Source organism: Rattus norvegicus, chromosome 2, assembly GCF_021556685.1.
Source record: "Rattus norvegicus strain SHRSP/BbbUtx chromosome 2, alternate assembly SHRSP_T2T, whole genome shotgun sequence".
Lineage (NCBI taxonomy): Eukaryota > Metazoa > Chordata > Mammalia > Rodentia > Muridae > Rattus > Rattus norvegicus.
This window is the reverse complement of record NC_141535.1, coordinates 156,231,704-156,256,481: the sequence shown is the minus strand read 5'-3', so window position 1 is coordinate 156,256,481 and position 24,778 is coordinate 156,231,704. Positions and strand designations below refer to the sequence as shown.

The window sequence follows — 24,778 nt, the reverse complement described above, 5'->3', positions numbered from 1 at the left end:
TGCATGGCCTTTGTTGGTAACATAGACCTGGGACATCAACACAGCCCATGGTTGCCATAGGACCAAGGATCCAGACAGGCTTCAATGTTCCTGTGGCCCTGGGTGGCAGTGCAGCCCACTCAGATTAGCATGCCCCTCTCCCACCCCCCAGGCAGCACAGATGCCAGATAGCCACATGATCTACATTGGCAGCTCAGACTACAGGTATCCACTTGGCCTTTGGTGGTAACTCGGGCCTCAGACATTGCCACAGACAGGAACATGGTCCAAGACATGGCCCTTGGCAGCAGTCTGGGCCTCATCGCCATCATGTCTTCCATTTCACCTTTCCCCACAGTATTCTAACCCCCCAGATTCGCTTACCCATCTATCCCTCCATGCCACACTCTAACGTTCCCATCTCCCCTCCATTACACATTTATTTATCATAACAGTGCCCATAGCAGGTGTTCGGATATCTTTCTTGTGTATTTTTTGGATCCCCCAGAAGGTAGGAACAAGGCAGACACTTGAGTCTTTGTTATTCTTTTAAATTTTATGAGGATTAAATCTTTTCTTTCTCATTGAGGTTTATAAAAATGAAGTACATTCTTAGAATGCATGATCAACCATAAAGCTTTACTCCGAAATGTGAGTGAAAACTATGACCAAGATGGCTCCAAGTTAACATGGTTAGAAACTAAGAACTTGAAAATCCAGGCTTGAGCACCCCTTTTCCAGCTTCACTTCCTGTGTCCGTGTTTATGTACCTATTTTAAGGAAAGTGAAAATGTTAAAATTACCCTTTCTTAAAATTTGAAATACTGTGTGAAAAGAAACGAAAACAAAAGGAAGGTCTGCCCATCATTAAGATGCAGAATGTGTGAAAGACAGCTACAGAGTAGAGCATCAAATGAGGGGAAGGTAGGGAGGCAAGACTTTAAGGAAATGCTGATTCTTTCAGGCAGAGAACGGTTATGTTTATAGAATTACTTCTGTTCTACCTTATTTAGCTCCCTTTAATCTACTCAGTTCCATAATATTTGGTCAAGAGAATCAGATATGAGTTATGCCTTAGATGTTAAATGAACACATGGCTTTCTAAATCTCCCCAAAGCTCATTAATACTATGGACTCATTATGATATATTTATGTGTAATATGTATACAAAAAGCAGTAGTAATAATTAAGAAAAATATTTGATGAATTGGGAGGACACAGAAGGAGTTGGAGGGGACAAAGAAGATCCTTATTGCCACCCTTAAGAGTTAGTTCAAAAAGGTCTGTCAATGACCTAGAGAGGAAAAAATATGTTCCCAGGAAAGTTGTTTATCCCAAAAACTTCAAGAAATGGTAAAAAGCATACCTAAACATGTAGACTGTCATGGTAACTTTGGTCATTGTCTACTGCACCCCAAGACAGTGTCTTTATACTTAATTAATGTCTCTAGCCTTGAGAGTATCACATGTCAACAAACAACAAACTCTGTATCCTATGTGTTCATCTAAACTTAGTCAACAGAAAGCAAAAGGCCCAGAACAAGAGGACACCATGATGCCCTAGCAACAATAGGAAATAAAGACTTAGAAGCCCATTGGCTGGAGAATTAAGTAAATTATTAGTAACTGGGTTTGCCTTTGGGAAATGAAAGGACAGGCTTCATGACATTGAAGTGAGTAAAAATTACAGAAAGAATGGTTTCGGTTTTCTAGAGGTGGAAAAGAAAGAGGTGCGGGCGTGCTGGAGAGTGAGAATCAAATTTTCCTTTAAATAAGAGGTCTATCATGCTAAGAACATGATAGGAATCTGAAGTAAAATTTCAGCTACCCAAGATGAGACCAAGTAAGGTGTCTTCTTTGAAGGACACTCAAAAGAAGAAGGGAAAGGGGGAATTTGTTGGTACTATGTGACTGGCAAGAAATGACAATGGCCAACTCTCTCCAACTCTGGTACAGCCTTGTCAAACATCTCAGTCTAGCTTGCCTAGAAGGCTTGTTTGTTTCTTTTTCAATATGACAGGACAGCATGGAAACAGACCTAACCTGTATTCCTGTTTCCAAAAGTCTTAGGGTAAAAGCATCTAGCTCCAGATATTTCAATAGATTAGAATGAACCCACTGACTCTAATACATCAGTAATAAGAGAAGTGAGAGAGAAAAAGGGAGATTGAATCAGTGTGGCCATGCTTTAGGTTAACAGTCTAAAATTGGTCTTCTAAGGACTGACGGGACCTTAGATGTTTTGTGGAAAAAAGACACAAAGGTAAGTGTTGCATAACTGATAGAAAACACAGTCTTGAGCATGCGTGGCTTGCTAGCAATCATCTCAAGGTGGGGCCAAGGACTGAACACCATAAGGTACCTTAGTATCCATGTTTCAAGGAAATTAAGGAACAAAAATTGGCAAAGGAAAATTACTATATTTATATCATGGCCAAATGAGTAGAACAATTGAAACTTACTGAAAACCTGAACTAAAGATACATACACTGAACTAAACATACACACACACACACACACACACACACACACACACACACACACACATACACACACACATATATATATATACAATGTGTGTAAATTTAACTGTGAGACAGGTTGACAAATCATTTCCTGGAAGTAAAGAGCCTTGGGCTCTAATCTGACTCCACTCTCTACAACAGATACAGATTTTTTTCTTCTCTTATATATTACACTCTGATGACAGCTTCCCCATCCCTCTCCTCCTCTCAGTCCTCTCCTCCACCCCCCCTCTTCCTCATATCCATCCCTCCTTCCATTCCCTTCAGAAAAGGGCAGGCCTTTGAGAGACATCATACAAACATGGCACATCATGGCAACCCACAGATTGGGAAAAGATTTTTTACCAACTCTACATTTGATAGAGCGCTATATATACCACCATGTTCTCTCGCCTGCTTCCTCTTTCCTCCAGCCTTCTCTGCCTCTCTAAAACTTTCCTCCTGCCCATCCTTCCTTCTTGTCCAGTGACAGGCCTCATTCTATACAATACCTGCCTTCACCTGTATAATGACATCAATCTACAGATTCTACCTCATACTAGTCAGAATGACTAAGATAAAAAAATTCAGTGACAGCAGATGCTGGGGCAAGGACGTGGAGAAAGAGAAACACTCCTCCATTGCTGGAGGAATTACAAGCTGGTACAACCACTCTGGAAATCACTCTGGAGGTTCCTCAGAAAATTTGAAATAGTACTTAAGGACCCAGCTATATCACTCCTGAGCATACACCCAACATATAACAAGGACACATGCTCCACTATGTTCATAGCAGCCTTATTTATGATAGCCAGAAGCTGGAAACAACCCAGATACCCCTCAATAGAGGAATGGATACAGAAACTGTGGTACACTTATACAATGGAGTACAATTCAACCATTAAAAACTACAATTTCATGAAATTTGCAGGCAAATAGATGGAACTAGAAAATATCCTGAGTAAAGTAACACAGTCACAAAAGAACACACATGGTATGTATTCACTGATAAGTGAATATTAGGAAAAAACTTGGAATACCCAAGATACAATTCACAGACCACATGAAGTTCAAGAAGAAGGAAAACCAAAGCGTGGATACTTTAGTTCATCTTAGAAGTGGGGATAAAATAATCACAGGAGGTAGAGGGTGGGAGGGACTTGTGAGGAAGAGAGGAGAGGAAGAGGAAAAGGGGAGCAGGATCAGATGTGGGAGGAAACAGGGAAATGCACAGAGGGTCAGGAAATTGAACAGAGGTGTGTAGCAATGGGGAAGCCAACAGGAAGTCCCAGATACCAGGAAAGCAAAAGGCTCCTAGGATTCAATGAGGATGACATTAGCTAAAATATCCAACAAAGGGAACCTGTAGAGATCATATCCAGAGGGTAGGCACAGCCCCCAGTTGAGAGGTGGGGCCACCCACCCTTCTCAGATTTTTAATCCAGAATTGTTTCTATCTAAAGGAAATACAGAGACAAAGAGTATAGCAGGGACTGAAGGAAAGGCCATCCAGAGACTGCCCCACCTGGGGATACATCCCCTATGCAGCCACCAAACCCAGACACTATTGATGATGCCAAGAAATGCTTGCTGACAGAAGCCTGATATGGATATCTCTTGAGAGATTTTGCCAGAGCCTGACAAATACAGATGTGAATCCTTGCAGCCAACCATTGGACTGAATAAGGGAACCCTAACGAAGGAGTTAGGGGAAGAACTGGAGGAGCTGAAGGGGTTTGCAACTCCTTCATAGGAAGAACAGCAATATCAACCAACCAGATGCCCTAGAGCTCCCAGGGACTAAAGCACCAACCAAAGAGTACACATGGAGCAAGCCATGGCTCCATTCACATATGTAGCAGAGGGTGGGCCTTGTCTGGCCTCAATGAGAGTGCAGGCCCTTGATTCTGTGAAGGTTTGATGCCGCAGCATAGGAGGATGGTAGAGCGGTGAGGCAAGAGTGGGTGGGACAGGAGTGGGTGGGTGGGAAAGCACCCTAGTGGAGGCAGGGGAGAGGGGTGGGGGGTGAGATAGATGGGGAACTCTTTGGAGGAAAAATGAAAAGGGAAATAACATTTGAAATGTAAATAAAGAAAAATAACCAATAATTTAAAAAAAAACTAGGCACCCCCCCTTATGTTAAGGATGGAGGAGGCAGCCCAGTTGGAGAAAAAGGGTCCCAAAATGAGGCAAAGGTGTCAGAGACTGCCCCTGCTCCCACTGTTAGGAGTCCCACCAGAAGAAACAGACCACCAAAAAATGGAGTCTTAAGTATCTTCCATTTATGAAATGGAAACATCAGGTTTGGTGGGAATCCTACCCATTCTGACTCTAGCAGAATTCTATGTCCTTGGTCCATTACTTTGATAAAGGCTGCTTCAGCTCTATTTCATGCCTGTTAACCACACAGATTTCCCACAAGGTAACATTGATAACCTGATAGCTGATAAGAGGGATGCAAATAGCGTGCTTTAGGATAACTGCTTGTCTGGTGTAACTGCTCCGAGGATGTGTCCTGTGAAACGCCAGGGAAACCATCAACTTCATTGAGGGACCAATTCAGTTCTGTCTCTTGTCTTGAAATATTTGTTCCTGTTTAGGGAACAGCCTAGATTTAGGCCACAGAATAATGATCTTCGCTCAGGAGGAGACTTTCTGTTGATTTGGAGACATTCAGCCTTTCACATATAAGATCTGTATAAATCAGGCCTGCTTTTTTCCTTTAGCAGAAGTGTGACTCAGGAGAACACAAGTGGAAAATAGATTAGAATTCAGGAAGGCACAAGGTAGAGTTACTTAGACCTGGCTGTCTCTCCTTCAATAATGTAAATAAAGAAATAGCCACGTAGGTGGGCTATAGATACCTAGAGGCCTACTTGACACTATGCCATGCAGCACAGACAGAGGAGGTCACCCAGATGCCCACCAAACAAGTGACCAGCCTGCAGCAGGAGCCACTTCGATGCCATCATGTGCATGGACAGATGAGAGAGAAAGAGAAGCACAACAGTTTGGGCATTGTGAAGAGAAATAGAATTGGAAATATAGGTGGGGGCTGGAGAAAAGTAGCCTGTTGTGAGCAGCCAGCCCTCTCACCAGAGGCCATGGTGACATGCTGGCATGGTCACTCAGGGCCATGTCTGGGTTCATAGCTATGCAGTTGATGTTGATGTCCATGGCTCACTACTAGAGACATAGTCTGGGCAGCCACTGGGACCACATGGGTGTCCAGGACCTGCATAGATAAAGATATACTCAGAGGGGAATATGTAGACTAAAATTTATTTAATCGAAAGAATGAAAGAAAGTTTATGTACTAGGCAGAATTCAATTAGAGAAAACAGATAAAAGAAAAATCAAATAAGCATAAATAAAGTCAAAGAAAATTAGCTTAGAGAAAGCATCATATGTAATGATGAAATATTAAAAGAGGCTGCACTAAATTCAGAAACAGCATTAAACATTAGCCTACGGGGTCACAGCCATTATTCAACAGTCCTGGAAAAGAATGAGGCTCCAGCATAGAGAAGGAAGGCAGAAGTATGACGTTCAAGGATGCTGGAGTGGTCCTACTACAAACACAAAGGAACAGGGAAAGCCAAAATGCTCACTATAAACATGGAGTCAGGTTGTTAGCCGATACTCTAGCAAATGGGTGGAATGTCTCTGTGCCGAGTTTACACACACTTGCTTCCCACTGCCCCCGCAAGTATAAATATAAAATAACCACCAAAAGCCATTATTGGTAGCTACATATTGAATGGCCAGATGCGTTTATAAAGCATACATTTTATGACACAGGCAGCCAACTTCATAAAATTTTTCTACTGACCTACAAGAGTCCAATAGTTTATTTTACAGCACAAGAACGATTTCAAACAGTGGGCGAGTCGAATGTTGAATTGATAACGAATGGCAATAAGTGTTGTCATCACTGATCGGCCTTTTCCTTTTCTATGTGACTTTGCCAAATTATCACAAGAAAGCAAATGCCCCAGAGTTATATTTTTTCCTTTGTGCTCTAATTTTGCTTAATTTGCAGCGTGGATGAGCTACTGAAATTTTACTTAGAATAATAGTATTGTGTAACTGCTGAGGCTGTACAATGTGGCTCTTAAAACGGGAACAGAATGGGTAAATTTGTATTCTTTAAATTCTGTGTACATGATGCCAAGCAGGCAAAAAAAATTTAAATCAAATAAACCATTCTTTCTAAATGCAGAAATAGAAAGCAAAAATGGATGCTGAGTTGTTTGTGAACATATATTTTGAAGATCATAACTGAGTTTTAAAAAAAAAAATTAACTCCCATTACCCCTACATGTTGCAGCTAACATTACCTATATTTCTCTGCGTGCGCGCATGCACGCGCACACACACACACACACACACACACACATTCACACTCATCTTTATGTATAAAAAGGAATGATAAGCTTTCCAAGGCATAATTAAATGTATTTCTTCATCTCATTGGACCACAAAAGCTATTTACCTGTATGTGCTCTATTGCTTTATCTTTCTCTCTTTGGGTATATTGCAATTTAATTCCCTTTTAGTGGCAAGAGCTACAATGCTGCGTACCATTTTCTATTCTATTTGAAGTCAGTGAGCACATGGGTAGATTCACATGGGTTAGTAATTTCAAAGTTTTGATGAAGGATTCGTGTGTCCCAACATTTTATTTCTGTTCACTGGATTTGCTCACAGCATCCTTCCTGAACACCTTGAAACCTTGATGTCGGGAACTGTTTTGCATTGGGGTTAATGCCCCATTGCAGGTCAGAGTGAATTCCGTAGGTCCAGTGATCGTGGGCCAGCAGAGGGAACGGCCGCATTGTGATGCTTTTTCATTCAGTCATCTCCTGTGAAACAGTGTACCATGAATTCAGAAGTGTAATGTGTACAGGGAAAACTCAGCCTGTAATGTCAGTTCAATCTCATGCTCGCTAATGGGAAGCTATCCTGAAGATGGGTAGAGTGTCTGCTCTCTGGCTGGATAATAGAGTAGGGCAATGTCTAACCGGGAAAATAATCTGCATTTAGATAGCCATACATGTATAAGAAGCCAGGATAAGAAAGCGTTTTTGGAGACAATATAATTTTACATGTGTAGAGAACTGTTTAGACATTAAAACTATCCTTGGTATCATACAACAAAGGCCAATTTCTTATACTAGTTTTAAAGGCTGTAAGAAAACCGAAATAAATACTTGTCTTCACCTGAAAATTGCAGATAGTTAACTACCTTGCTTTAGAGAACTTTATAGAGATTATAGCTGCTGGAATGACAATATTTGAAAGTTCTTCTGGCTTATGAGATTTAAATTTCTATGGTCTATTGCACTGAGCTGATGACTTCGGAATCTGGGTTTTCTTGCTGACTGATTTGACCTATTATGAGACAGCCCGGAAAGGAGGCATCACCTCTTGTTGTGGTTATTAATTCTTCCTCCTGGGAACAAGACTGGAAGTCGGCTACTCTTCCCCCACACTCGTGTGAGAGTGGTCCGGATGCAATAGATTCTTGTGTCAGAAAATGCAGCATCCAAACACCAATTGGCATCATTGCGGGGATCATATAACCCGGGGTCAGCAGGGGTCACTCTTGAGCTCTACTAAAGATGAGCTGGAGCACTTCCTCATCCTGCCAAGATTTGCTTCTCAAAGAGCATAGGCAGGACAGCAGCATCCATATCATCTGAGAGAAACAGGAGAAAAGCTAGGTCCATAAAGCTCTATTGAAAAGGAATGTGCATTTAAAACTTGAATTTATCCTTTGCTACTAACTAGGCCAGCCCAAAATCAACCTTATCTTACCCACTTACCAGCAGGACCGACATTAGTATTTCAAAGAGTGATTTTTTTTAAAAAGTGCTTCATAGGATCAGCTAGGTTCAGTAAAACTACATAATCAAGTAGAGTCTGATGCTAAAGACCTATAATCACTTGAGAAGCAGAGGCAGGAAAATATGACTTTCAGGACAGCCTTGGCTATATTACCAGCCACTGCCTCGAAACAAAAGAAAGTATTCAGATTCACTTTAGTGAGCATATCTAGCTAATACAGCACTCCATATCAGTCCTTAGTTACATAAGTAATGATTTCAGATGTCTTTATAAAAGGGAACATATTCTTATGAAATCTATACGAATAAACATCCTAAAATTGGTATTTGTCATGCAGTGTTAAAAGGACAGTATTCAGTATTTTTTTTACTGTAATGAATACTTTTTTATCTTTATTAACTCAAGTATTTCTTATTTACATTTCAATAGTTATCCCCTTCCCAGTTTCCGGGCCAACATCCCCCTAACCCCTCTCCCTCCCCTGCTATATGGGTGTTCCCCTCCCCATCCTCCCCCATTACTGCCCTCCCCTCAACAATCACGTTCACTGGGGGTTCAGTCTTAGCAGGACCCAGGGCTTCCCCTTCCACTGGTGCTCTTACTAGGATATTCATTGCTACCTATGAGGTCAGAGTCCAGGGTCAGTCCATGCATAGTCTTTAGGTAGTGGCTTAGTCTTTGGAAGCTCTGGTTGGTTGGCATTGTTGTACTTTTGGGGTCTCGAGCCCCTTCAAGCTCTTCCAGAAAGGACAGTAGTTATAAATGTTCTCAGTTTACGGTAAAACAGTTTTGGGTGACTTGAGAAATAAAGAGAGGGGTCTTTTTTTCTTGTACATAGAAAGAAACAAAAGCATTAGTTATAGTCCAAACATCAGCATGCCTCAGGCTCACATAGTCTTGTGCAGATAACATTTATCCTGATCATCTTGTTAACTATCCCACAACCCATTGGCGTCTCAGTTAGAATACACAAATCCCCTGCTACAATTTCAAAGGTATTTACACAATGTTATTCGTGCACATGAAGAGGTACGTGGTGCACATCCCTTCAAAACAGCCCTGTTTGTTGAAAACAAAGAGCTCTGACCTTGTAGCCCATTGTGAATGCTCTGGGGAAAGTAAAATAAAAATTCTCTGTAGTTGACAAAGTGTTGAAAATAGTTGTGGCTGATGGATAACTGACAGTTTTCAAAAATCTGATAAGTTCATTGAAAGAACGACACAATTGACAATGGAATTGGGTTCTTTCGAGGTCATGAAGAACTAACATATAAAAATGAATACAGCTCTCCACGGGCTCAAGTCTTTCCATGGCTTTCTAAGACTTTGAACTGTACCAAGAATCTAGTTAAGAATATACCAAGACTAACAAGAACAGGGTTCATCTCAGCCGTGTTTGCTAAAAGTTTACCTAAGATCTCCTGAACTTAAATTCCTAACAAGATTTCTGATTAGTTCACATTTTTCACATTAAGAATATTTGGTTCATAAGTTTTGGGAACTTTATAAATATTCAATTTTACAAGTACCCTAAGCCCAAATGGAATAAAACTCTCCAGGGCTATAACTCACAATATGTTCTCAGCACACAGAAGCCCCAGGTTAATTCCAGCACCACAGAAAACCAGACTTAAGGCTATGAACACTACACTCTAGAAACAGAGGCAAAAGAATCGGTAGTTCAAAGTGTTCAAAGAAAGGTAAATATTTTTCCATCTAACTGGGTACTTCCACAGAGAGAAAAATACTGTATAACATCACAGTAAAATACAAAAGGCCTCCCTAAAACCCAGATATACTAACAGACATAACACAGAAAAGGCTTGAAATTTTGATTTCAAATTTTACTCATGGGTTGAGCCCAAAAAAATAAAACCTACAGAAAAGGAAGGCTATTCTCCTAATGGACAAAATTCACTTAACCTCAAGTAAAGAACAAAATTACATAAATAAAAATACCAACCAATCGTAGTTTAATTAGTCTATTACCTAAGAGAGGTGAGAGTTCTACCAACTGTTAATCTTGGACAGAGTTCTCCAAGTATTTAGATCGTTACAACAAAAGAGCTGGCACCAGAAAACAGCAGAGAACCCAGGAAGAGTCAACATTAAGCCGGTGTCATCCGTATGTGACCCTCAGCATAGCATCAGAAGCTGACTTGCCACTGGGACCCTTTACAGCCAGACCAGAGTGGAGCGCAGAGCTCTGAGAGACTAACTCACTATCCATGTGCAGTCACCGACCAAAGGACCAATTCAATCCAAGTCACAGCACCAAAGATATGGCAGGCAAAAATGCATAGGGTAATTAAGGACATGGTTATATTCAAGCTACTGGTATAGGGATCGCATTCACTAGTGAGAAAGACAGCAAAGGAAAGGAAGGGCACCTCAGGTTTTTATAGGAGCAAATAAATAAGAAATCATGTGTGTTTTGTGGGGGCCAAGGGGAGGTTGGAGAGACTTATATCTCACAACAAGCTCAATTTTCTTTTGTGGCTATCCATTCTACAAAGGATAAAAGGATTAAGGAATTTCTTAACCCACATTGATTGCTACACCAAGGCTCAGAACTCAGGCACAGGGTGATGCCGTGATTGGTGGTCTTTACAAGCCTTTAAGACATATGTGATCAGAGAGGGTGTAGGTTTCCTTCAGATAAATGTTCTTTCCCCTCACAAGTTCTGAGAGCTCCACTTCCTTCCAAATCTGCATGTGTGTGATTAGATGTCCCTGCTTTTAAAAACTCTGATGAGTCAGCCATTGTTCACTCGTGAGCCCACTCCCATTTTTGATTCCACTTGTCTTTGTTAACCTCCCCTCAAAAAGAAAAAAACTAATTTGCCACTTTGCTATGTGGAGAAATTCAGCTTATGCTTTTTCAGTACAAATAACAGACTCAGCTCTGAGCCTCCCTCTGCTGAGTAAAGATTTGGACAAACCTCCAGAATTTCTATCTGCCAAGTCCTCAGTAAACTTACACAACGTGGCGCCATGCACCTCACTTTGTGGTGAGGTGGGTAGCAAGGTTTTATTCCTCCAATAACCCCAGAAGGAAAAATTATATAAAACACGCAAGTCCTGCTGATAACTGCAGCTGGAAAGAGAAATGATTTGCCGCAGAAGCCCAAAATTCGCATTTCTACCCCCCCCCCCTCTCTCTCTCTCTCTCTCTCTCTCTCTCTCTCTCTCTCTCTCTCTCTCTCTCTCTCTCCTGTTGCCTCAACACTCCTCAGTTCACTTATATGCAGTGCACCATACAGGCCTTCATAGATGCCACCACAAAGTGGACTGAGACGCCATCTCCTCCTCCCCAAACTCAGCGAACTACCAGCTGGAAAGCAGTGAGACATTGTACCTGGAAACAGAGCTTCCCAATTAGCAGAGTCAATGAGGGCATCTTATCTACTCTCTTCTGCTGACCTTCCATACATACAACCTGGTGTTAATGCTGATTCTCACATATTCTCCCTCTCCCTCTCCCTCTCCCTCTCCCTCTCCCTCTCCCTCTCCCTCTCCCTCTCCCTCTCCCTCTCCCTCTCCCTCTCCCTCTCCCTCTCCCTCTCCCTCTCCCTCTCCCTCTCCCTCTCTCTCTCCCTCCCCCTTCCCCTTCCCCTCTCCATCTCCTTCTCCCATCCCTCTACTTCTTTTTTACCCTCTCCCTCCCACCTTTCTGCAAGCTGTTAGAAGTGCCCACTTTCCTGTCAGTTCCCCACTTCTGTGTTACACAGCATTTCTATAGAGCATCTCCACTGCCAGGAAAAGACTCAGGGTCACCTGAGACACGGTGAAATGTTTAGTCAGCAGGTTAGACTGGGACACTTTGCTTGGCTTTAGGTCCATGTAACATTCTACAAGTCTGCTTTAGTGTCTATGTAGGACTTTGGTTGGGAACCTTCGCATTCTTCAAAGTTATTTTTCTAGTTACCCAAGATGACACTACAAGTATTTTTCCATAATACAAGTATTACTAGACGAGTAATATGTATTAAATAGAAGGATTTTAATGTCACATCTCCTAAACACTGAAGTGCTTGATCCTTTCAGTCCTTTCCATAGTGAGAAGGGAGAGAACGCCAAACTCAGAGTATCCTAGAGAGAGTACGGTGCAAAGAAGACAGCGAGAAAAAAAAGAGCAAACATGATTCTGGAAGCCAGCATCCAGGAGACAGCCAACCTTCTTCTACAGACCTCAGTCCCCAGGAGGGATTTTAAACATCATGTATTTTATTCTAATTGCTAATAAGTTACTAGAGCTTTATAGCACAAATTTGTTTTCTGGAAAAAAATTGAAAGTAACTAACTTAAACAAAGATATTTAGTTATTTCTAAGTGTAAAAGAACTTGTTTAGTGAAGTGCTGTATTTAAAAGTAAGAACTATTTCACACATTTTGTCAGCAACAGATTTACTATAGTTTTGTTTTTTGTCTTCAGTGATCACTGTCATGAAGTTGTTCTTTGAAAAATAATAGTTGCAAAAGTAAGGGGATAGGAGGGTGCTTTGACATACCTTGTGATCACGACTGTAAGAATTGGAGAACTGGACTGACCCTGGACTCTGACCCCATAGGTAGCAAGGAATATCCTAGTAAGAGCACCAGTGGAAGGGGAAGCCCTGGGTCCTGCTAAGACTGAACCCCCAGTGAACTAGTCTATGGGGGGATGGCGGCAATGGGGGGAGGGTTGGGAGGGGAACACCCATAAGGAAGGGGAGGGGGGAGGGGGATGTTTGCCCGGAAACCGGGAAAGGGAATAACACTCGAAATGTATATAAGAAATACTCAAGTTAATAAAAAAAAAAAAAGTAATTGTTGGGGTTGGGGATTTAGCTCAGTGGTAGAGCGCTTGCCTAGCCCTGGGTTCAGTCCCCAGCTCTGAAAAAAAAAAAAAAAAAGAATTGGAGAACTATTACTTTAGAACACACCTGACCACAAATTTCTTACTCTCAGTATATACAAGAGAAGTGCCATGTTACACACTTACTACAAATTTGTCATTAAGACTTTACCAAGCTATGTAGATTATGTAACTTAAAGAGCTTCCTCTCAACACTGTAATAGCCACAGGATCACAAATTAAAGTCTAAACCGGATTCTGGTGGGAAATTGTCAGAAGACCAGAGTGAGATCTACTCATGCCTCCTTCACAATTGATTCTGTCTTGACTTTGTATAATTTCTACATGGCAAATATTACTGAATACAGATAGATCCCCAGTCATTACCCTGGGCTCCTAGTCCATAAATACAACTACGATCCTTCTAAATATTTAACTACAGTTATCAAGTATATCACATGCAAAAAGAACATTAATCTCCATGTGTGTGCTCGGCCATACATGCCAGATCTTAATCATTTTCCTTTCATTACATGACACCACCCAGTTCCTCATACCAAGAAGCCAATGAAATGATATGATTTTAGTCTAACCCTGTCATTTCTTCATAGTCTCTCTTTCTCTCTCTCTCTCTCTCTCTCTCTCTCTCTCTCTCTCTCTCTCTCTCTCTCACACACACACACACACACACACACACAAACACACAAACACACCCATCACACCACACCACACAGCGATGCCCAACCATACGTGCACACATGCACACACCACAAGTTCTCCAAAAAGTGTCCTAGATCTTATCCACTCCGTCTTGAAACCAGCCTTGTAAAAGGTTATTACAATGTCCTCCTGACATTTCACTTTCCATTTTTGAGCACGTTTGCAGGAGATAAGCGTACAACACATGTCTGTATGCCGTGGAGAATTAACAAATTTGCAGCCACCAATTAAACACACACTGAGAAAACAAGCACACCTCACTTAGGCTGAGAGTTTCTGTGATGTGAACATTAGCTCCGTGCCCTATGCCGGTCTGCCAATGTGATGCTGACTAGCCTACACATTTTTCTGAGAACATTACAATTGATTCTGGAAACGTGGTAAAGGCTAGCTCCAACCTTCCACGAGCAGTACAGCAAGCCCACTTTTAGTTTGCGGAATGGAAGCTTTGATAACTTCATCTACCAAGGAGCGCGGTCATTGGATCCACTGGATGTTCTTTTACCTCAGAGAAGAAAGCATTCGTGCTTTGACATTTTTACTGAAGATGAGTAATTATGTCCCTTATTTTATTAATGCTTTCGTTTTTCAACACGCGTAAGATGAACAACCTATCCCTTTTGCATGCCTACTTTGTGCTGGGCATCTAATTTTATATTCATTAATTTTCACAGCAATTCTGAGATCTCAAATAACTCATAGCTCTATAATTAACTGGTTGTACTGAACCCTCAAACTTCTTTTATTCTTGCAGGAGAACAACATTTCTTAGCAATTGCTGGTCCAATGTTTTTCTCAGCATTAAATTAAATAAATAGTAGATGCATTCGTTTGTTTTGTCATCTTTCCTCTAGACCATGACTTCTTAAATGACTTCTTTTAACTAAGAAATATTTATGGGATTTCAGGTATATAAGTATATAAACAGGTACACAAATCAAACACAAATCATAAAGAAGTTTATTTTGGAGTAATTATTTGGTATGCATCTACTTTTGCCATTTATTAAAGATGAAAGCAAATTGACATTCTAATGAGACGCTTGTGCTTGTTTACTTTTAATACAATCTTAATTCCTAGTTGAACATCAGATGCTGTGGAATGTAGACATCTTCAACATTTTTCATAGTTGATTGATATTTTGATTTTGCAATTGTTTTTGCTGAGCACATCACTTTCACTCAATTCTTGCAAGCTAGGGAAGGCTAAGTATAGCACACCATTGTCTGAACAACACACCCCCCTTTTACCTGTCAGGAATGGAAACCCTGATAGATTCCTCCACCATGGGGCCATGGAAATGCATCGTGCAAAATGGGAAACGTGTCGTTAGAGCCATTTCTGAAATAACTGGAAATTCTATCCTAATCTCAAGCCAAAATATGTTTAATGTGTTGTGATTTTTACGGAACTCAAGTAAGCAACTCAACCACTAAGTTTTAAAACCAAACATTCAAATATCATATAATTTGAGGACATACTAATTTGATACCTGCTGAGTGGTAAGAAAATGGCAAAGTCTTCGTTTTCCATCATTAAGCCAATGTTTTCTCTAACACCACAAAGGTTTGTACATACAATAAAAAATACCACAATTCCTAAGGCAAAATAATCTCTAATCTGAGACAAGGTGCCTTTGACAGCTTGTGTCTGTGATGCACAGTATGACATCATGCATTGCACAAAGTAGGCACACTGTGTGCTCAGAGCCAAGACTTCCATGAAACTGTACACTGCAACCCAGGTGAGTATTGTCAGAACCTCCTCTAGCCCTTACACGTTTGATTTTTAATTAATTTGTGGTAGTTGTCCATTTAGAAACCTCTGTGCCGCAATATGTCTCACGACCTCCCCATCTAGTTGCATGATTCCGTGGCGATCTGAAACCCACCATTCATCAAGTCCAGTTTTAATCTGTGACATAATGAGGCTTAATTTTTTTTTCAAATTCATTCTAAAGAAGAGAGGACAAGAATTCCACTTATGTTTTTTCAATGTAAAATTAGAAACAAAGCCTAACATCAATCCTTTCCCCACAGAATAGAAAATGATTACTTCTACCATGCCATCTCCCTGACACACACATAGGCTCGGTTCACAATGGATAGAGCAGGAGGCAGCTGAGGTGGGGCACACGCTCAAAGATGAGGCTGCTCTCGCAGCTCCTAGTGCACGGTTTCCTCCCTTAATAAATGTGGCCCATCTGTCCACATAGCTGGACAGATTTTATTAAAATTCCCTTCCTGAAAATTTATTTATCTACAAAGCACTTCGCAAAATAACCTCTCTCCAGAGACATCGTTATGAATATAGCAAACACAGCCAATTTTTAAAAATAAGCCAAACTATTATTATCTGCTTTTATCTGGCCAAGTGAACCTCACTGCCTGAATCAGTATTGAAAGCATGCTTTTGAACACATTAGAATGAGGGGCCTCTGCAAGCAAAAAAAAAATATTTTTTTTTTCAGTTTGGCTGCCTGGTTTTGATCCAAAATAGATTCAGCCATTTCTACCACACAGTGATTCCTGTCACAAGAGAGTCACCTTTCAAGGTGATGCTAAAACTGACCATGAGGATTTTTTTAAAAATACCATTATTTCTCTGTTTCTATTTGGGCTTTTTCTGATAGTCTCTCTGTCAAAGACATTTCTCTTTGTAGAAGGTTTACCTTCAAAATATTCATGATTTGTAAATGGCACAGCAGGGGTAATGGCCCAGAACCTCCCTACATTTTATAAGTGAAAGACCACAGCTAGGGCTCACCTGTGTTTCTGTGAGGGCAGCCCCACACTTAAATTATAAAATATACTCTTTATATAAAATTTTGGTTCCATGATTTTATTGGCCGAGTGCTGGAAGTTTATCATTCTTAAGCTTGTTGAGGGTTTTATAAACAAAACTAGGCTTACTTCACCCTCCTGGTTCTGCTGTTTGAATTTTTTCCTGTCATCTGTCTTTTTTTTCCTTTTTTTTTTTTTTCTTTTTGACCTACACTTGAGACACCTTCCATCCTTAAATATTATTACCAACGGAAAATTCTAAACAATATACCCTAAGAACGTACATCTACATACATGTATCAGTCAGCAATTGTCACAGGAAGAAGAGCTTCAACACAGCAGTATACAGGCAGACAAAGTGTCCGGGTGCAGCTTCAGCAAGAAACAACGAACTGTTAAGACACAGTCTGTCAACGGAGAATCAAAGCTTGAGACGCCTGATTTGAATGGAAGAAAACTTTGGTTTCAGAAAGTTAAAATTGAGGAGCACAACTCGGTTCCTGCACTGCATCAGTCTGGAAGTGAGCTCCTGGAGATGCAGAATGCCCAGCTGCCCTGCCTCCTCCCAAATGTATGTCTCTGGTGTACGAAATCCCACTCAGCGCTGCCCTGTGTGCATGGCGCAAAGCTACCCACGGAAGCACAGGAAACCTACCAGTGGCCACATCCTCAGACAAGAATGGCTCTCTTTCCTCCAGCAGCTAGCAACTGCCAGTAACTCCTTAGTAAAGCATGGGGAAGGAAGGGAGATCACTTACCCCGTCTGTACCGGGATTTTCGCTGGCGTCGTCTTGTGCAAGTCTTGTGTAGGTAACCATAGCCGCTGTGAGGTCACAAGGGGAATAGCCGAGTCATGACCAGAAGATGGTGTGTCACAGCACTCTTTCCCCATCTTTTAGCTCTTACCTTCTTTCTAGCCCCTCTTTGGCGATGAGGGACATTGTAGATGACCTATTTAGAGCTTGGCCCCGGGTCCTTCTTCTGAGTGCTTTGAACATTTCCATGTCTACTCGTTGACTGCTGTGGAGTGCAGAGGCAGCTTCTCTATCCAGGATGGAGAGCAGACCAGGACTGTCTGCATCGAGCTGGAAGGACTGCCTCAGGAGCATTTTCTCAAGGAGCCTTTTAGTTATTATATCCTAAACTCCAACCTCTTGTCAAAAGAAATGTTAGCATTACAGATCGCTCTGTATGTGTGTACATATATGTGCTTGTGTGCCATTAACATCCATTGTTTATATATAAAAAGATCAAGAAAGACTTTCATTTTGTAAGGGACACTGGCCCCATTGAGAATACATGACGTACACATATCACTTGGTAATGTTTTCTTATTTCCAATCCCCTTGCTTTCTTTTCCTATTATTTATGTACATGTATGTGGACACAGAGATGCATGTAGTCACACAGCCATAATTTCATATAAACAGTCACATTTGCTAAATATATAATACCACGATTACCGTACTCAACTTTGTTTCCTGTAAAGAAAAATCAATGATTCAAAAAGAAGTGTCATACTTTGATGAACACCTGTGACCTGGAGAGACGCTATTCCCAGGTAGAGACCCATGCTATGCCATTACAGCTACCTGAGATTCACTACCTCATTTGAAGAAATATGTGGCTATGTTGAATTTTTCATTATAATTTAGCCAGAAATTACACATCCATGTAACTGAATTGTCAGGACTGCTATGCACGCTGTACCATAAATCATCAGGTTCACACTTGTCCACCCAAGCACACCATTTTCGCCAGCATTAGTCAGCATAACCTTCCTGCAACCAGAAAGTAATCAGTTTTCACCTCAGTTCTTAAAAGGCTTGCTATTTTTCCTTGGATAATTAAGGTAGGCTAAATAGTATTTACAATGCCAAACTTGATCTCACACATAGGAAGTCTCCACCAGGATCTTGCAGTAGACAGTTATGGTGGGAATGGCCTTGCAGCTGGCAACCAAGCACTAATCCTCCCATAGGATTTATTTGAGCTTTTTAAAGTCGATAAGGAGTCTATAGTATTCATCTTGACAAGATCTTAAGTGGTTTCTTCCAAAATCCATTTTTAAAATGAATTTGTTTTATGTATTTAGATATGTGCATAAGATTTTTGTCGGAAGAAATCATTCCAAGATTTAAAAAAAAATACTTAAATTTACTGCCACTTATTGAAAGCTGTCCTCCCCTTCCCAATGTGTGATAAAAATATATAAAACCGAATGTTTCCACAAGGAAGATTATGTGTTTTATATGGGGACAAAAAAAAATGACAGAGAGTTAGACTTAGCAGCCCTCAATTCTGAAGCTTATAAGCCATCCCCTTAAAGGAATAGAGATTGGGAGTGGCCAATTCCCAGATGTCTAAGAGTAGAGTGAGTATTTCTCTTGTTACAGTGGAGAAGAAAGAAATGGACTGTAAGAAGAATGTCATTTTAATTATTTTGAATGGAGCATCATAAACACACTAGTCAGAGGAAAGGAAATACAGTTGTCCTTCACCTTAAGTTCCATTGTTCATAGTTTCAGGTACTCACATTGACCATGTCTGAGATATTAAATGAAAAATTCCAGAAACAAGCAACTCAAAAATATTAAAGTTAGTTTGAGTTTGTTTTTTGTTTTGTTTTTCAAGAAAGGGTTTCTCTGTGTGACTCTGACTGCCCTAGAACTTGCTTTGTAGAACAGGTTGACCTCTAACTCATAGAAATCCCCCTGCCTCTGTTTCCCTCATGAGCACTTGGATTAAAGGGATGTGCCACCACCACCTGGCTTAATGTTAAATCATTATTAATCATTCATTGTGCCTACCATGTTAAACTCTATCCATGATGGTTTGTATATGCTTGACCAGGGAGGGGAGATCTGAAGACCACTGTGACGTCAGACATGGGGATGTTTGGAGTTTGGCCAGCTGGTTTACTGTCTTGTTTTGGGAATTATAGTTAAGTGATTTGATGAATCTCAGAAGAGACTTTGAACTTTGGACTTTTAACATGGTTGAAACTGTTACAGACTATGGGGACTTTGGAAATTGGAATAAATGCAGTTTTTTTAATTATGCTATGTTTAGGTATGGCCCCATAGACTCATGTGTTTGAACAAGCCTATGGGGCCAGGGAGTGGAATGTGATGGTTTGTATATGCTTGGGCCAGTGAGTGGCACTATTTGGAGATGTGGCCCTGTTGGAGTAGGTGTGTCTCTTTGGGCATGGGCCTGAAGACACTACTCATAGCTGTTTAGAAGCTAGTATTCTGCTTGCAACCTTCAGAGGAAGATGCAGAAAAATGAGCTCCTCCTGCACCATGCCTGCCTGGATGCTGCCAAGGATAATGAATTGAACCTGTAAGCCAGCCCCAATGAAATGTTGTCATTGATAAGACTTGCCTTGGTCATGGTGTCTGTTCACAGTAAAACCTTAACTAAGGCACTATCATATGAATGCACAGTTTGAAAACCCATAGCAGTATATGTTACAATAATGCATGTGGTTTCGAGTGCCCACTGTAGTTTTTGCATAAGATACACTGAAGATAAGGGAGGAATCCCATAAAAATTAGCCCACAACCAAAATAGGCCAAGGTTCAGGTCTCCTCAGCACTCACATGGTGGTTCACAGCCAGGCACGACTCCAGTTCCTTTGGCTCCCATTCCCTCTTTTGATTTCTGAGGCATAAAGCACGCATAGGTACACATATAGGCATGCAGGCAAACACTTACACATAAAATAAAATGAACGAATTTTGGTGGGAAAAGGAATGATTTACAATGAGTTAAATTATACCAGTAAGTCAAGTCAAAGAGCACTGGTGTAGTGCACACAAGCCTTAGGTTCAATCCTGATCAGCAAAGGAGTCACCAAGTAGAAAACAAATAAAACACACTGAGCCTCAGCTGCAGTCGGTTTTGTTTATATTGTTTTATTTTTTAATTGTTTTACTTATTTTTACATTTCAAATGTTTTCCTCCTTCCTGGTCCCACCCACCTCCAAGAGTTCTTCACCCCTCTGCCTCCCCTTTGCCTCTGCGAGGGCGCTCCCATCCCGCATACCACCATGACCACCACCATCACCACCCAGCAGTATCCACCTTCCCTGGGGCATTAAGTCTTTGCAGGGTTAGGCACATACTCTCCCACTGAGGCCAGACAAGGCTTCTTCTGCTACATATGGGGTGGGGGCTACAGACCAGCCCATGTATGTGCTTTGGTTGTTTTCTTTACCAAATAAAATCTCAGAGCTGAACTTGGTGACAAACACCTGTAATCTCAGCACTCACAGGCTGAAGCCGAGGTACTGCTGTGGGTCTGATAGGACCCTGCATGAACTCCTGGTCAGTCTTAACTAATGAAAGAACTTGCCACAAAATGAAAGAAAAAACCTTTAGAAGAAAAGTTGAGAACAATAAAAGACCCTAAAGCGTGCTTTTGAGGTATATGAAATTCTAAGTCCTTGGAACTCAGAGGTGTAGCCTTGTACTCTGTAAAACCATGCAGCAAGAACAGCTCTAAGATCAAGAATCGGCAAATGGGACCTCATAAAACTGCAAAGCTTCTGTAAGGCAAAGAGACTGGCAATAGGACAAAACAGCAACCAACAGATTGGGAAACGATCTTTACCAATCCTACATCTGATAGAGGGCTAATATCCAATATAAACAAAGAACTCAAGAAGTTAGACTCCAGAGAATCAAATAACCCTATTAAAAAATAGGCTACAGAGCTAAACAAGGAATTCTCAACTGAAGAATAGCAAACGGCCAAAAAGCTCCTAAAGAAATGTTCAACATCCTTAGTCATCAGGGAAATGCACATCAAAACAACCCTGAGGTTCCACCTCACACCAGTGAGAATGGCTAAGATCAAAAACTCAGGTGACAGCAAATGCTGGAAAGGATGTGGAGAAAGAGGAACACTCCTCCATTGTTGGTGGGATTGCAAGCTGCTACAACCACTCTGGAAATCAGTCTAGAGGTTCCTCAGAAAATTGGACATTGCACTACCTGAGGACCTAGCTAAACCACTCCTGGGCATATACCCAAAAAATGCTTCAACACATAACAAAAACACATGCTCCACTATGTTCATAGCAGCCTTATTTATGATAACCAGAAGCTGGAAAGAACCCAGATGCTCTTCAACAGAGGAATAGATACGCAAGGGAGTACTACTCAACTATTGAAAACAATAACTTCATAAAATTCATAGGCAAATGGATGGGACTAGAAAATATCATCCGAGTGAAGTAACCCAGCCACAAAAGAACACACATGGTATGCACTCACTGATAAGTGAATATTAGCCCAAAAGCTCAGAACACCGAAGATACAATCCACAAACCACAGGAAGCTCAAAAAGAAGGAAGACCAAAGTGTGGATGCTTCAGACCTTCTTAGAACATAGAACTAAATGCAGAATTAGGCACATCCTCTTCCATAGAGGCCAGATAAGGCTCTTCTGCTATATATGTGCTGGGGGCCACAGACCAGCCCATGTACAAAATGGGAAACAAAAATACAGTAGGAAATATAGAGACAAAGTATGGAGCAGAGCCTGAAAGGCCATAGAGAGGCTGCCCCACATGGGGATGCATACCATATACAGCCACCAAACCCAGACAATATTGCAGATGACAAGAGGTACATGCTGACAGGATCCTGATATAGCTGTCTCCTGAGAGACTCAGCCAAAGCCTGACAAATACAGAGGTGGATGCTCACAGCAAACTATTGGACTGAGAATGGGTTTACCAGTGGAGGAGTTAGAAAAAGAACTGAAGTAGCTCAAGGGGGTTGGAACCCCATAAGAAGAACATCAATATCAACCAACCAGACCACCCAAAGCTCCCAGAGACTAAACCACCATCCCAAGAGAACACAGGGATGGACCTATGGCTCCATCAGCATATGTAGCCAAAGATGGCCTTGTCGGTCATCAATGGGAGGAGAGGCTCTTGGTCCTGTCAAGGCTCGATGCCCCAATGTAGGGAAATTTCAGGGCAGGAGGTGGGAAGGAGTGGGTGGGTAAGTGGGAGAGGGAGTACCTCATAGAAGCATGGGGAGTGAGATAGCAGGTTTCTGGAGGGGAAACCGGGAAATGGAATAACATTTAAAATGTAAATAAAAATGCAATAAAAAAGAATGGTATGTATAAATAAATAAATAAATGCTCTTGGAGCATATAAACACTACTGACCATGTTATATGCATTCCAAAACACTGAGGAATTTTATAATGGTAAAGGTGATCACAAAACTTCATCAATAAAGTTCAAGTGAAATTATCATAAAAATATCAGTCAATAGGATAAGATGAAGCTCCATGTGTTTAATGAGGGCTCTCTAAGATGCATAATGCTTAGGAAGTAAACTGAAGGAAAAATGTTTTATCTGGGCTAAAATATTATTTATAATCATTTCAAATAGGACACAGCCTACTTCTAGAAAGAAACAATATGATCCAGTAAACTTAAGCAAGTGAAAGAGAAGCTAATCTTTATGCTCCCTAACTACTAGATTCTAAACCACTCGAGCGTTATGCTTACCTAAAAACAGAGGGCAGGCATAGGAAAAGAAAAAGAGAGCATGCGTCTACACAACTTCACAGGCGAGTGTTGGCTGGATTCGACTCTTGGGCCACAGCTTCCTGACTTGTTCATCTAGCTCACAGTCATAATTATAGATACTTTTGCCCCTTTATAAGTTCATAACTCCTACATGTTGAAGTCAGACAAATAATGGTTAAGATTTCCCAAACATAAAAAAAAGTTATTGAGAATCACTTAATCACATCCATTAGATAAAGTGCAAGTGAAGTTGGATATTTTTCCCAAGGAATCTGTAGATGCTATGTATTTAAATACTGAATAAACTTAATATATAGAGTAGAAAACAGCTATGAAACCTTACCTTTTTTATTGCAGCACACACTATAATTTAAGAGCCCTGTTGAAAGCTAATTGCTCTAGACTAATAAAAATATTACATCTCAAAATAGTAAATATTGACAAATAAAACTAGAAGAATTTATTAAACTATAAAACTCATCCACTCTTACCACAAGCCTTAATGTAGTATATTGAACAGATAATAAAATTTTGAGTAGATAATAAAACGTAATGGTTTAGCTTTAATAACTTGTAAGCTAAAAGTTCTTCAAGTAAGAAATGTTTGGAACACTGAATCCAGTGTTCTTGCTTATTAGTGGCCTTACGTAGTCAAGACCTTAGTGCAATTTGTTTCGTTGTACATTAAGACGTTGTCAAGGATTTTTGTGCATCTCAATTGACGAGAGAAATACGTATTGTTTGCTCTGGTTTGGCCTGTATGGTGCATTGAAGCAACTTATCAGACTCCAAGGCTGTTTGTGGACTGCATCAGGATGGTCAAAACTTACTAAAGTTAATAATTCCCATGTTAGATAGTGTGTCCACTGGCATCAGATATTAACGTTTTAATAGAATTTGGGAAAATAAATATTACTTTTAGAGACTAGTTTAGTGGGTTGTTAGGGTTATCCTCCAGAATTCTGTCAAAATTATACCTGGAAAGAAAAGTTTGAGTCTCAGATGGGAGACGTTTGACAGGTTGATTGTAACTTTAAATGACAAAATCACTTCTTGATGCGCAAACCAACAGTAAGGAAACACAGCGGTTAAGTGTGTTCAATCACGCTGTTGAAAATAGTTTCTTTTTTATTTTATTTTTCTTGGATATTTTATGTATTTACATTTCAAATGTAATCCCCTTTTCCCCCTCTCCCATACCCCCTCCCCTTATTTTTATGAGGATGCTCCCACTCTCACCCACCCACTCGAACCTCACTGCCCTGGCATTGGGGAAATGAACCTTCACAGGACCAAGGGCTTTTCCTCCTACTGATGCTGGACAAAGCCATCCTCTGCTACATATGCAGCTGGAGTCACAGGTCCCTCCATGTGTACTCTTTGGTGGATGGTTTATTCCCTGGGAGCTCTGAGGGGTCTGGTTGGTTGTTATTGTTGTTCTTCCTATGGTGTTACAAATCCCTTCAGCTCCTTCAGCCTTCTCTCTAAGTCCTCCATTGGAGTCCCCTTGCTCTGTCCAATGGTTGGATACGAGCACCCTCAT

The 24,778-nt window shown here is 40.9% G+C and overlaps 1 protein-coding gene across 2 annotated transcripts in view; it reads right to left on the bottom strand.

The window, feature by feature from the left end:
* Positions 1-514: 514 nt before the first annotated feature.
* Positions 515-24,778, bottom strand: part of LOC134485739 (uncharacterized) — an 83,270-nt gene continuing 59,006 nt past the window's right edge. Inside the window, exons 2-5 of one of the 2 annotated variants that reach the window (XM_087641316.1) lie at positions 17,580-17,826; positions 17,432-17,496; positions 16,968-17,045; positions 6,228-8,184 (exon numbers count right to left, since the gene is read on the bottom strand). In XM_087641316.1, the coding sequence (XP_087497442.1) occupies positions 16,987-17,045; positions 17,432-17,496; positions 17,580-17,782 (327 nt within the window). In that variant the 5' untranslated portion in view covers positions 17,783-17,826 and the 3' untranslated portion in view covers positions 6,228-8,184; positions 16,968-16,986. Of the gene's footprint in view, positions 750-6,227; positions 8,185-16,967; positions 17,046-17,328; positions 17,497-17,579; positions 17,827-24,778 lie in introns of those variants that run through there. The other variant, XR_015675510.1, reaches the window with a different exon arrangement.